The sequence below is a fragment of the Pyrus communis genome, chromosome 16 (assembly GCF_041283825.1).
Source record: "Pyrus communis isolate YQ-2024b chromosome 16, ASM4128382v1, whole genome shotgun sequence".
NCBI lineage: Eukaryota > Viridiplantae > Streptophyta > Magnoliopsida > Rosales > Rosaceae > Pyrus > Pyrus communis.
Window position 1 is genome coordinate 27,810,160 of NC_142580.1, and position 12,894 is coordinate 27,823,053.

Sequence of the window (12,894 nt, forward strand, 5' to 3'; positions counted from 1 at the left end):
AAGGTGTCAACAGGTTTTCAGGTAAAAACGGCAATCGTTGACTCTAGGTCATATATAGGATGGTTCACATCATGTGGTCCCAACCGTCAAAAGGCATAAGCATTACTCGACCATATGCATCAGCACGCAACTAAACATTCAATAAAACATCACTGTAGGATTTGAAATTGATCGACGTCATCAAAGAATGTAAGAACAATGGTCGGCTAAGACAACACTCCAGTTGCCAGAAACATTGTTCAAATTCAACATCTCAAAAAAAACTAACTTGTTTCCTAGCCAAAAATAGGAATATGGCTATGCTTAAAGAATCATTGACAACTGCCCATCGAAATCGACAAGACTAATGATCACAACACTTTATGAGGATTTTTTATTTTCTGCAACCGCAACCGCTTTGGAAATTGTAAGAATATCATCTACTACGCTAACATCTCCCAAGAAAGGTATATACTCTAAACAAAGTTAACATTTAAGGAATGTGGTATAAAGTTGACTGTTGATGTTTAGTAAATTTTCCCTCATTGTTGGAGTAGACAAGAAAATTGTCATTAAGGCAATCACAAATCCATCAGAAAATGCATGGATTACCCGGTTAGTTAGATTTATACAATTCGTTTAAGCATTCGTCAACTTGTTAAGAGGAAATGCAATCACCAAAAATCTTATGAGGTCCACACGAATTCCCTCAACGAAAACAACAAGCCCGAGAAAATTGATCTGGTCTAACCAAACTGACACTTGCTAACTTCACTTACAGCTGGTGCTTCCTTAATTTCTCCAACACAAACTTCGGATGTTTCGAGTAATCTCCATATAGGTATGACTATGCCCGCCATTCCTAGGGAACGCAAGTCGCAGAGCATCATCATCGTTTCAGATCTTCAGTTGGTCTTGACCAAATTTCATCCTTATTTCGCATCACTTCTATGTAAATCTAATTCTGCCGCCATTCCTAAGGAACGCATGTCGCAGAGTATTGGTCTGTTGTTGAAAGTCATCCATCATTCCATTATGTCACCGATAAGGCACAATCCTGACACGAATTTTCATACTTCAAATAAGGATGTGACAATTCTGACTGAATAAGAATTGCACAACTGTGCCGAAAGACATCTATAAACGAAAGCCGTGACATCCAAATGATATCAAGGCCAACGCACTACTAGAGTAGAAGTCTCTAATACCAATCTGACATACCCCGATCCCGGCATCAAGGCATTTCCATATCAGTAGCTTCGAGTCCTCATCTCGGTGTAGGACCCCTTTCTCTATAATCTTACCTTTTTATAATATTCCTTTTGCAGTATTCTTGATTAGTTGTCTGCTTTGAATACGTTCTCGCATTTTCATATTTCATTATATTTAAATTTACATATTTTATTTACGTTCGTTCTTTTCTTCATAACTTGCATGCATGTTAATGGCTTTCATCACCCTCGGGTGTCAGCCTACACGTGCCCATCCTGGTGTTTGGAGGATATCGGGATCAAGGCGTGTCAATAGCAATAGTTTCTCTCATTATCAAACTGAAATTACAAAGCAATGGAAACAAGAGATTGTATCTTCTCTATCGTCTCTACATATTTGTGAGCAAACAAGCATTTATATAGGAAAACTATATCTTCTCTATTAAGGCCAAGAGATGTGAAAGTAGATAGCACACCTTCAACATTTGTTGGCTAACAAGACGCAGTGGATGGTGCATATTTCTTCATGCAGGTCATCCACTTTTGTAACACTCTTAGATATTCACCGATTTACATGAGGATTGAGGAGAGAGAGAAACTTCAATAGTAGGAGAGTTCTAATATTATTTTTAAAGTTTAGCTTTAAAAAAAAAAAGTTTATTATTATTAAGGAAAGGGAGAAGAGTTCGAAATAATTACAATAATTAGGAGAGTGTGGAGTTTCGAACTCGAGAAGCAGGATAGAAATCAACACCCTATCCACTAGGATACCTTTTCAAATCTATAGAGTACTATTTCGTTAAGTTAAACTAGCAAGTCTTTTTAAAGACTCTTAGGGCAATGTTTTGTTGATTTCTTACTAAAATATTTAGCATAGTGTGGTTTTGGTGTCTCTTGGAGTGTCACTTAGTATTACAGTATAATGATATTCCTATTCACACATAAGTGAGATGTCTTAGGTTTGAATCTCGTAAATAACGAGTTTAAAACCAATTTATTCACCTCACCCCTTAATATAAATATGTCATTATTTAAAAAAATAATAATCTCTTGAAGATGCTCAACTTCATAATAGTGCTAGGTTTTTTTAGAGGAAAGAAAACAACTGGAGAGAAAAGAAAAAAAAAAAAAAAAAAGGGCGTTGTAGAGAAGTTCAAGATTGAGAGTGAAAAATTCACTCCTCCTCTAGCAACAAATCGGCACTTCCTGTTAGATAAATAGTAGGCTAGCTTCTATATTTCATTTGTTCATCACCATCAATATCAAATTTATGAACAACCATGTGTTCCTTGGTTCCAAGTCACAAGGAGAACATTTTTGTGTAAAACTATGCTATCTTGTGTTGTAAAAGCTGTGGGAATTGGCCCACATGGTTTAGTCGAAGGTGAAAAAGTGAGGACTAAAAATAATGGTATTGTCAAATTTTGCTGTTGTGGTATAGCATGGTCTTCAACTTTCAACTTGTATGACACGGTTTATCAATATGCATTAATTGCCCTTGTAGATTTCTGCGTGTAAATGACTATATATAAAGAGCATGCAGTGTATGATTAAACAACACGAAGCAATGATACAAATATCTCTCCCTTGTCTTTACCTGCATCATTTGTGTGATACAATTACGAACATAAACAATGCGATACTTTTATCTATTTATAACATCTTGCTATTTGTTTAGACTTCTTTGAATGATCTAGTGCCAACTATAGCACCAAGCCCAAACCAAGACAGGGCCTGTATCCCACATCGACCAAACACAAAATCTTTTCTAGTTTATATAGTTCCAACTCCCAGGCAAGCCCGTGTTCGTAGAAAGGAGAGATGGTTGGCATCTCCCCTGACAGGGACGGGAACAGCTTCCGAGCTTACCTGTTACCACACATCCGGTTAAGGCTACCCACCCTTGTGGTGGATCTATAACCAATTTTTTCTACTTTTTTCTTTCTTTTTTTTTGGCATTTTTCCAAAATAATTCAACCGTTAAATTCATTTAGGGTTCGTCGTAAAGCCAGAATTTTGCTTCCGTTTTAGATAAGGTGTCAAAATATCCACAACATCTTCGTTTACCAAACAACTCTCAATCTTTAATGGCTACCAGTGCTGTCCACTGGACTCTGAATTCCTCGGATACAAAGCGACCCATCTTCTTCTCTTCACCTTTTCGACAAATCCCAACCAAAAAATTCAACATTTCTTGCCGCTCCGCCAAGTCTCCTCCCAAATCCCCGCCGGATTTAGCCGAACCCACCACCAACAAGAAGAAGAACCAAAACCCATCTTTATCTTTGTCCGAGCAGCTCCAGCCTCTGACCACAACCACTCTCTCCGACCCTCCTCCGACCCAAGACCAATCCCAGTTGATATCCAAGCCCAAATCCATCTGGGTCAACCCGGCCAAGCCGAAACGCTCCGTGCTCTCTCTGCAGCGGCAGAAGCGGTCTCTCTACTCTTACAATCCTCAGGTGAGAGATCTGAGGGGGTTTGCCCACAAGCTCAACGACTGTGATGCCACCAAAGTTGCCTTCTTGGCTGCCCTTGAAGAAATCCCCCACCCGCCCACACGAGAAAATGCGCTTTTGATTCTGAATAGCTTGAAGCCATGGCAGAAAACCCACATGTTCTTCAATTGGATGAAGTCCCAGAATTTGTTTCCAATGGAAACCATATTCTACAATGTCACTATGAAGTCTCTGAGGTTCGGGAGGCAGTTTCAGCTCATCGAAGAGCTCGCGGAGGAGATGATAAGGGACGAGATTGAGCTCGATAACATTACGTATTCTACTATAATCACTTGTGCCAAGAGGTCCAAGCTTTTCGACAAGGCGGTCGAGTGGTTTGAGAGGATGTATAAGACCGGTTTGATGCCGGATGAGGTGACTTACTCTGCCATTTTAGATGTTTATGCTAAATTGGGCAAGGTTGAGGAGGTTCTTAGTTTGTATGAGAGGGGAAGAGCTAGTGGGTGGAAACCGGACCCGATTGCATTTTCGGTTTTGGGTAAGATGTTTGGGGAGGCTGGGGATTATGATGGTATTAGGTATGTGTTGCAAGAAATGGCTGCTCTTGGTGTAGAGCCTAATTTGGTTGTGTACAATACTTTGTTAGAGGCAATGGGGAAGGCCGGAAAGCCTGGTTTGGCAAGGAGCTTATTCAAAGAAATGGTGGAATCAGGGCTAACCCCGAATGAGAAAACATTGACGGCGCTTGTTAAGATCTATGGCAAGGCAAGGTGGGCTCGAGATGCTTTGGAATTGTGGGAGCGAATGAGGTCGAATAAGTGGCCTATGGACTTCATTTTGTATAACACATTGTTGAATATGTGTGCGGACCTTGGTTTGGAGGAGGAAGCTAAGACGCTTTTTGAGGATATGAAGCAGTCGGAGCATTGTAGGCCAGACAGTTGGAGTTACACTGCAATGCTGAACATCTATGGGAGCGGAGGGAATGTTGATGAGGCAATGAAATTGTTTGAAGAAATGTCCGAGTTGGGTATCGAGCTCAATGTCATGGGGTGCACTTGTTTGATTCAGGGCTTGGGGAAAGCTAGAAGATTCGGTGATATGGTCCGAGTTTTTTATGTTGCAGTTGAAAAAGGGGTTAAACCAGATGATAGGCTTTGTGGGTGCTTACTCTCTGTTGTATCGTTGTGTGATGAAACTGAGGATGAGGATAGGGTGCTTTCTTGTTTGCAGCAGGCAAATCCGAAGTTGGTGACTCTTGTCGAAGTGCTGCAAGATAAGAAAATCGGGTTTGAGACTATTAAAGATGAGTTCAGGAACGCTATTGGTAGTACCGCGGTTGAATCCCGGAGACCCTTCTGTAATTGCTTGATTGATATATGCCGAAACAAAAACAACCATGAGAGAGCTCATGAGCTGCTCTATTTGGGAACCCTATACGGGTTGTATCCGGGTCTGCACACCAAGACTGCAAGGGAGTGGTGTTTGGACGTTAGGTCACTATCCATAGGTGCAGCTCACACTGCACTTGAAGAGTGGATGGGAACGCTCTACAAAATAGTACAGCGGGAAGAGGCGTTGCCGGAGATGTTCTCCGCTCAAACTGGTAGCGGAAGTCACAAATTCTCGCAAGGGCTGTCGCATTCCTTTGGTTCTCATGTGAAGAAATTGGCTGCGCCGTTTAGACAGAGTGAAGAGAAAGCTGGTAGTTTTGTGGCAACCAGGGAGGATCTAGTGTCGTGGGCGCGGTCACAGGCTCCGTCGTCGGCCGTCACGACAGTTTAAGTGCTTTATATGTTTATACCATGTAATGTCAAATGGGAAATGGATTATCTCATTTGGATCGTTGTATGTTTCACTTTCAGATTAACTTTTTGTACCAGAGTAATACAGTTTTCAGGCAACCTAAACGTTTAGGGAGTTGTTTGGTATCCTACTTGTTTTTCGTCCAATTTTTCGTTTTTGAAACTAACTAGAACCAAGTAATTTAGCTACGTTTATCATTTTGAAAACAAAGGGTTGGATCTTCGTGAAAGACAAAACAACCAAACTCCGTGCTTGGACATAGTTCACTTTATGTCCGCTTTCCCGCGCGCGCTGTTAGACCAAGAGCTGGTTCGGAGTTGAAGCTCCTTTTGCTGTACTGTTAGAATAAACACATGTGATTTGCGAGCGAGGTTAAGCGTCGTTGGATCAATAGGTTTTAGTGTAGTTGTCACCTTTAACTCAACTTTCTAGTGTTAATCAGATTTGGAAGGGTTAAAAGATTTGCCGGAAAGAATCCTTAAAAGTACTTGTACATCAAATAGTGCTTTCTAAAGCAGCACTTGTGAAAAAAGCGTCTTAATAGATCGATGCTTAAACTTGTATTACCTTTATTTTCTCTTCCCTGTTGTTTCGTATATAGGTACCACCGTACCGGTAACATAAGTCGACTGTGACTTGTTGATGCTACAAAGAATTGAAACGCCAACACAAATTCTAGACAATCCAACTCTTGTTATCCGCAACGGTGGAAAACCCACCTTCCAAAATTAGAGATGCTCAGTTTTGACAAGGGAATGCTAAAAGTCCAGTAAGTAAATGTGTACCCCCACCAATTTACAAACACCATTTCCGCTCCGGGAAAGAAGAAACGAGATGAACAAGGCACAGATGAAATCGAAAGAGCCTCCGCCTATGCAATTTTTTCTATTTTTGTTTTTCTTTAAACAAAAATGTAAATCTAAAAGAAAAACGAAACGAAAGGAATAGATTTTTCTTTCCCCTCCCCCACCACCCAAAACCAAAAGAGCAGTTCCCAACAACTCCATCTGACTTTCCCCCCTATTAAGTATTTGGTGATATCTAACATCAGCCTTTTCCCATCCCTAACTAGTTGTATGCTTATGCTGTGAGCGAATAGAAAACCCTAATGGACCCATGCAACTGTCAGCAGCAAAGCTTTTCCCTACTGCTTGCACAACATCCCTAGCCGAAAACCGAAATTGCAATATCACCTGTTTTAGAGAGAATATTGCCTGCGTATAAAGTTTCAAAGGTACTTTCCCGATGACTTCCAGATTCTTCCTTCAAGTGATATAACCATAACGGTCACGTCGTCATGATACTTCCTGCGAGCTCCTTGCGGGATGTCCAGTAATTCATGGAAATCCATTCCTGCATACCAAAACACTTCAGGTTCAAAGCTATAAAACCCTAACAAAATATGTAGACTAATAATAAAGCTTTTTGTCCAAACTAGAAAGACAAGTATCAGATTAAGGGATTAAAGTCTATGCTTTCAGGAGGCCAAAAACCTAAAACCTTAGATGGGTAAACTTAAAAGCATCTTCAACCAACTCCTTTCTCCACCAAAAACCTAAAACCTTAGATGGGTAAACCTAAATCCTAGCTAAGTCTGATGCCTACCAGGAGTGTAAATGGGCCGAGCCAAGTACCAAGGTGCTCAAGCTCAACTTAGTTGATATTATGCATGCTCAAGCTCAGCCCAATTGATATTGTCACGTAAACATATGCTCGAGCTTGGCTCTGGAAGGGGAGGGAGAATGCACACATGCTCATAGTAGTAGATAGTAGTAGAATGCACATATGATACCGATCAAATTAATAAGGTCAATGTACTATATTTTATAGAAATTGCCAACAATTATGTCAAAATCACAGTCACTCAGAGTGCCGACACTTGATAGGAAGGAAGGTGTTTATTTCCACCCTTTATCCAATATTTTGAAAGAATCACAGAAGTTTTTGTAACATCAATAGTTTCGTAGTAATTATCTGATCAATTTCATCTGTTGTTTTCTTGTGGGGAATCTGGTCAAACGTCAGTGAAATTCTGGTTTGGGTACTGAAATTTCTATGCAACTTTGTACATGTGATCTGAAAAGTTTCAAGTAGAAGTTAAAGATGAACAAGAAGAACAAAGAAGAAGGCCCCTTCTCTATTTCGAAAACACTTTTTAATCATTATATGTTAAAGGTTTGACTGGCGACGGCTCTAGAACCCACATGCTAGACAGTTACTGCTCTTTGATCAATTAGATAAACGCTTGGGCAAAGAAATTAGCTAGATGGGATTTGGTTAATAGTGAAAACCATGTTTCAAATGCAGCCCCTTATCACTTAAAATTCCCCATGTTTAAAGGTAGACTTTGCTCTTTCTTTTTTTTTTATTGATATTTCAGTAAATCTGGACTACCAAAATATCTACAACTGCAGATAATTTTATCCTTGAATTAGGCAAGACTAAAAACCTATGAAGCCAGTGCCGTTCTTTTGCAAATTATCTAATCAATTTGATACATAACTATATTTTTTTTTAGTCAAATGATAAATTTTGTTAGATTAGCTAACGACGGGGTTTGAACCCACGCCATCATGCAAAAGCTCCACACCTTTCCACCACTGTGGTAAAGGTCACTTGCATACGTAACTATTTCCAATCCTAAAATATAGTGCCTGCACCCACCATTCTAACACCGTCCTACTAAGCCTTGCATTGTTCTTGCTACGAATACTTCAAATTACAACGAAAAAAGAACACCAAAAGTACGTATATACAATTTTCACAATATAAGAGGCAAAAGAAATGGAGGAAATTACCAGCTTTTTTTGCAGCACGGAAAAGAAGCTCCTCTATCAGGTGTTGTGCAGGGTCTCCATCTGGAAACTTCTCCATAAAATTCTCAACATGGGAAACTACTTCCTGATTGCTAAAATACTGATACAAACCGTCTGATGACAGGATTAAGAACTGATCACTAGGGCAGAGTCTATGGTGGCGAAGAGAAGGCAAACATGATATGTATGGTGCAGTGCCAATGTACTCATTTCGAAACATTTCCAATAACGTGTCATTCCACTTGGGCTGCACAACAAAAACAAATCACATTGTTACCTACTGAGGACACTGGACCGTGCGTCCAATGCACTTGAACATGGTGAGTTCATGCAGCAACAAAAACACAAAATCATAATTAACTTTTAACAAATTTGCTGAGGATTCTGGTTTTGTTTGATTAGAGCGAAAAAAATAATAATCTTGAAACATACAGACACAATTATACATTCAGAGGTAATAAACATATGTACATGATTTCTTGTAACAAAAAAGAAAAAACATATGTACAGATTGAAATTGACCATTCACAACTTGGGACTGTTGAAACTCTATGTCAATAATTACGAAACCTCGTTAGGTTGTTCCCTTATTATACAAGTAATGTCAAGCCGTAACTTTTCAATAGATGTGTAAAAAGCAATTTTACTTCAGATTCTCAAAATGTATATGAAATAAGTATCTCCACACCAAACCATGCAAAAAGTGAACTTCAACAGGATAGTTAACAATAATGTACTTAAACCTGTTTTAGAAATCCAGCCCCAAACGCTCTGGTAACTTTAAGCCGACCTTTCACTCTATCATTGACAATACAATGTTTGTCATCTGGATGTTCATTTTTTATTCTTGTTACTTCCTGCAGAACGAAAAGAAAAATTGTTGAAAAACAAAACACAAACGAATACGAGCTAAGATGCATCAAACAACATGACTCAGAAACTAAACGAGGAAATGCCTATAATTGTTACCAGATGACACTATGGATGGGAAAGAGAGGGAATAGTACAAAGAACAACAACCAAACATCCGCACCAATAAGAAGACAAAAATGAGTGTCTGAGCGCATTATTATGGTGAGAAGTAACTTTTTGGAACAGAGGTGAAAAGATCCACCAAGGCATTGACAGAAAACACTTCATACTTATCAACATGCGCACATCAGCTGCACATCCACAAGGTTATTAAACATTGAAGGACTGGCACAAGAAAAGATACATGCACGGAAGCTTCCACATATTGTCCCCATCCATAAAGGAATTGAACATAAAGGCAAATGAGACAACCGAAAAAGCCAGGACGGGAAAAGGAAGCTTCTTCAATTCTTTAAGTCTGCTGTCCCCGTCCCCAGAAAGGACACATTGCTTAGGGCAATTGTACAAAATCAGGTTCAGTACAACCAATGGATGATACTTTAGTAGGCTTATTTAAACAGTTGAAACATGATTTGATAATTGCAATTCCTAGATAGCTTTTCTTTAGAGTCTAGACCACGTCATAAATAGTGACAAAAAGCAAATTTAGAACGCACCTCCCCTACAATTAACTTCATTTACTTTTATTTCATAATAAATTTCTTTCAAAGAATTACTGATGATATTTTACACATTGGTTAGATTTCTTATAGATTAATACCTCAAGTTTGCCAGTACATTTTTCCAACACTTAAAGAAACACCAGAAGTTTAAGAAACAACAAGAACCTTAAGTTTGCCTTGGTAGGAAGCATCAGAGCCGGTGTGGCGTTTTCTAAAAGAAAACTCGAATACATATTTAGCAAAGTATCACACAATCTAAGGGAAAAATCTAGCTCCAGTGTCGGAAGACTATATATCTAGCATGAATTACATGAACGAGAAGTGTGCTTCAACTAGTACCGATTTCTCTCACCAACTTTTCATAAAAAAAAAATAAAAAAATAAAAAAAAAAAGAGAAATTCTATGACCAAGATGCATTACCAGGAGATAAAATTGTGAAGCATGCTGCTTCAAAATTATTAAAGATAGCAACTCAAGAACCAAGAGACCATGGAAAACAAACAAGTTATTTGGCGTTTGCGCATAAAAAAGTTTTTGATATAGGATTCTTTAGTAAAATGAAAACTTAAACACACCAACCTCATCCATCCAGGAAAATACAAAACAATCAAGTAGGAATTCATTAATGACTGGTCAAACAATATTAGCATGAGAACAAAAGCTACAGATACATACATGAAAAGCAGAGAACTTACTTCTTCAATGCTCGTGCTGTGATCAGTGGACAGTTGCAATGCAGTCAATTGCATTGCTTGAGTAGGAGCCTCATTGGCCACAGCTGAGGACGACTCAGTTATATCCTCAGTGTTCAACCCATTGTCCTTGTACCCTGTCAAAGCACTGCTTGAATCACCTTCCTCCGGCTCATAATGTGCTACAATGGCCCGACTATCCCCCAAATTCATCACATACACATCCTCATCCCTCATTAGCACAACCAACAAGCACGACCCCATCAATGCAAGTTCCGGATTCGTATCATGAACCTTATCGGTCATCTCCAAATACGCTTCCTCCGTCGCATGTAAAGCCCTTGACAATGCACTCAACACCAACTCATGATCCACCGGTCCCTCCTTCCTCTTCCTGCCAGTTGGAGCAGACCTCTCCTCCACTCTATTCTCAACCTCAACCTTCTCTTTATCCTCCAAACCAAACCGCCATGGAAACAACGTCCTACTATGACCCTGACCCTCCTTGTGCTTAGTCAAGCCTTGTTTCAATTTTGACAGCAAAAGCCACCGCCTACTAACAGCAGAACCCGAACCCTCATTGCTCACTGTAACTGCGTCATCAACAGAAAATGCAAACCTCTCGGAACCCGAAAGGTCAAGCCCCTCTTCAGCCTCAGCCTCAGCCAGCAATTCCCAAAGCCGCCGCCTTCTAACACCCTCGGATTGAAAAGTCACTCTCTTTTCCCGATCAGCTTCCGGCATGGGTTTCGAATCTGAATTCGACTCGTTTTCAGTTTTGCCCTCTACAACTACATCAGTCTCTGAAGCTACATTTGGTGGTGGGTTACTGTTATTGGCTTCTTGAGCGGCTTCTGGGGCTTGATCATTGTCACCAACCTCCCAAAACAAACCCTGAAGCTCATTGTAAAATGCACGGTAAAGATTACCCATCAGAAATTCCGGAGCATCAGGGCCATTAAACCCATCGTAAATCCCAACAAACAGCCACCCCTGCTCTTCCGATACAACCACATGTACACGATCCTCCCCGGCTTTGCCAAGAGCCCACTGGACATTGCTCTCGCTCTTGGGCTCAGGCTCCTCTCCGATCGACGGTGGACCCTCCTTCCGACCAACGAAATTGAGCACCGGAACAACCCAGGGGCGCTGCTTCTTCTCCGAGAAATTCCGATACAGCGCCTTCCCAATCCCCGAAATGCCCTTCTTCCGCCTCTTCTTCACGTAAGGGCCACCGAGTGGCGCCGAGAAGTGAACCCGCCCGTCTGGCCCGGCCGGGTTGGCGTTCGGGTTTGGGTCGAGGGGACCGGAGAGGGCGCCGCGCTCTATCGGGCCAGAGAGGAAGAAGCCCGCCCGCTCCATTGGACCCGAGGGATCTCGCTCACCGCCACGTGGCACGGGCTGAAGAGGCAAGGCGCTAAACGACGACGTACTTTCGAAACCATTGACTATACTCCCCCGGACGCCACCGCCGCATCCGCCGAGAACACTCTCAGTTGCATCGTCGTAAATATTGTCAAGCTGGAGGACAGTCCTAGGAGTGGCGCTATTGGCACTGACGGAAGCCCCGGAGATGGCTTTGAACCCGGTTTCGTGCAATCCGGGTCGGGTTCTGGAGCCGGATTCGTGAGGGGGCGAGAAGCGGAGGGAGTTGGAAGGGGAAATGAAGCGATCCGACTGAGTAGGAGAGAGAAAGCGAGCTGAGGAGCGGACGTAGCAGAAAGAGTGGCCTAGGGTTTCGTCCAGGGGCTCGGACGCCGCGAAGACAACGTCGTTGTGGTCCGGGTGGTGGTGGTTGGTCCGGTGAACCGGCCGGAAGCAGGCGGAGAGGGTGGAGACTCCACTTCCCATCACATTTGAGTCGCGTCCGCTGTTTGGCTACCGAGAAAATTGTCCCCTACACGATTTTCCGGCAAAGCTCAACAACCCAAATAACACCATTAAAAAAAACGAAAATAAACAAAAAAGAAAGAAGCGGAGAGAGAGAGAGAGAGTGGCAGTGATTTTATATAGTAGTTGAGTAGACTGACTGGCCTCGATTTTGTAGAGAGAGGAAGACTTTGTCTCTCTAAAAATAATTTTTAAATATTTTTAAATATTTTTAAATTGGTGATATTTGAATTTTAATTTTTTGTTGTTGGGTGCAGTTGTTGGCTCTTGTTTGACGGTTACACCTGGCGCCCAGCAAAGCAGAAATGGCGAGTGCTGGTTTGGAGTACCTGCCACGTCGGAAGACACGTGGAACTACTGTGATTGGCAATAGCGATTAGGGAAAGGCAGCGGGAGGAGTCAGACAGAAAGCGGTGGTGGGAGTAGGACTGTTCACTCACCGCAGGGTCAATGTGGAAAACCGAGGTTGGATTAAAAGGGTTATCTTGCGGGGGTGCTTTTGTCC

At 41.4% G+C, this 12,894-nt stretch overlaps 2 protein-coding genes and 1 non-coding gene across 3 annotated transcripts; 2 read left to right on the forward strand and 1 right to left on the reverse strand.

The window, feature by feature from the left end:
- The first annotated feature begins 2,932 nt into the window (after nucleotides 1-2,932).
- LOC137731173 (pentatricopeptide (PPR) repeat-containing protein) lies at nucleotides 2,933-5,580 on the forward strand. Its single transcript, XM_068470279.2, has one exon. It carries the CDS (start codon nucleotides 3,278-3,280, stop codon nucleotides 5,432-5,434), a length of 2,157 nt encoding a protein of 718 aa, XP_068326380.2. The 5' UTR covers nucleotides 2,933-3,277; the 3' UTR covers nucleotides 5,435-5,580.
- Nucleotides 2,993-3,122, forward strand: LOC137733074 (U6atac minor spliceosomal RNA). Its single transcript, XR_011068392.2, has one exon. It is a non-coding gene; the product is annotated as a U6atac minor spliceosomal RNA (small nuclear RNA).
- A 548-nt stretch (nucleotides 5,581-6,128) lies between the features above and the next one.
- Nucleotides 6,129-12,534, reverse strand: LOC137731832 (protein phosphatase 2C 29). Its single transcript, XM_068471066.2, has 4 exons — nucleotides 10,503-12,534; nucleotides 9,015-9,128; nucleotides 8,254-8,518; nucleotides 6,129-6,808 (listed from the first exon to the last, which is right to left on the reverse strand). Exons 1-4 carry the CDS (start codon nucleotides 12,348-12,350, stop codon nucleotides 6,684-6,686), a joined length of 2,352 nt encoding a protein of 783 aa, XP_068327167.2. The 5' UTR covers nucleotides 12,351-12,534; the 3' UTR covers nucleotides 6,129-6,683.
- Nucleotides 12,535-12,894: the final 360 nt, after the last annotated feature.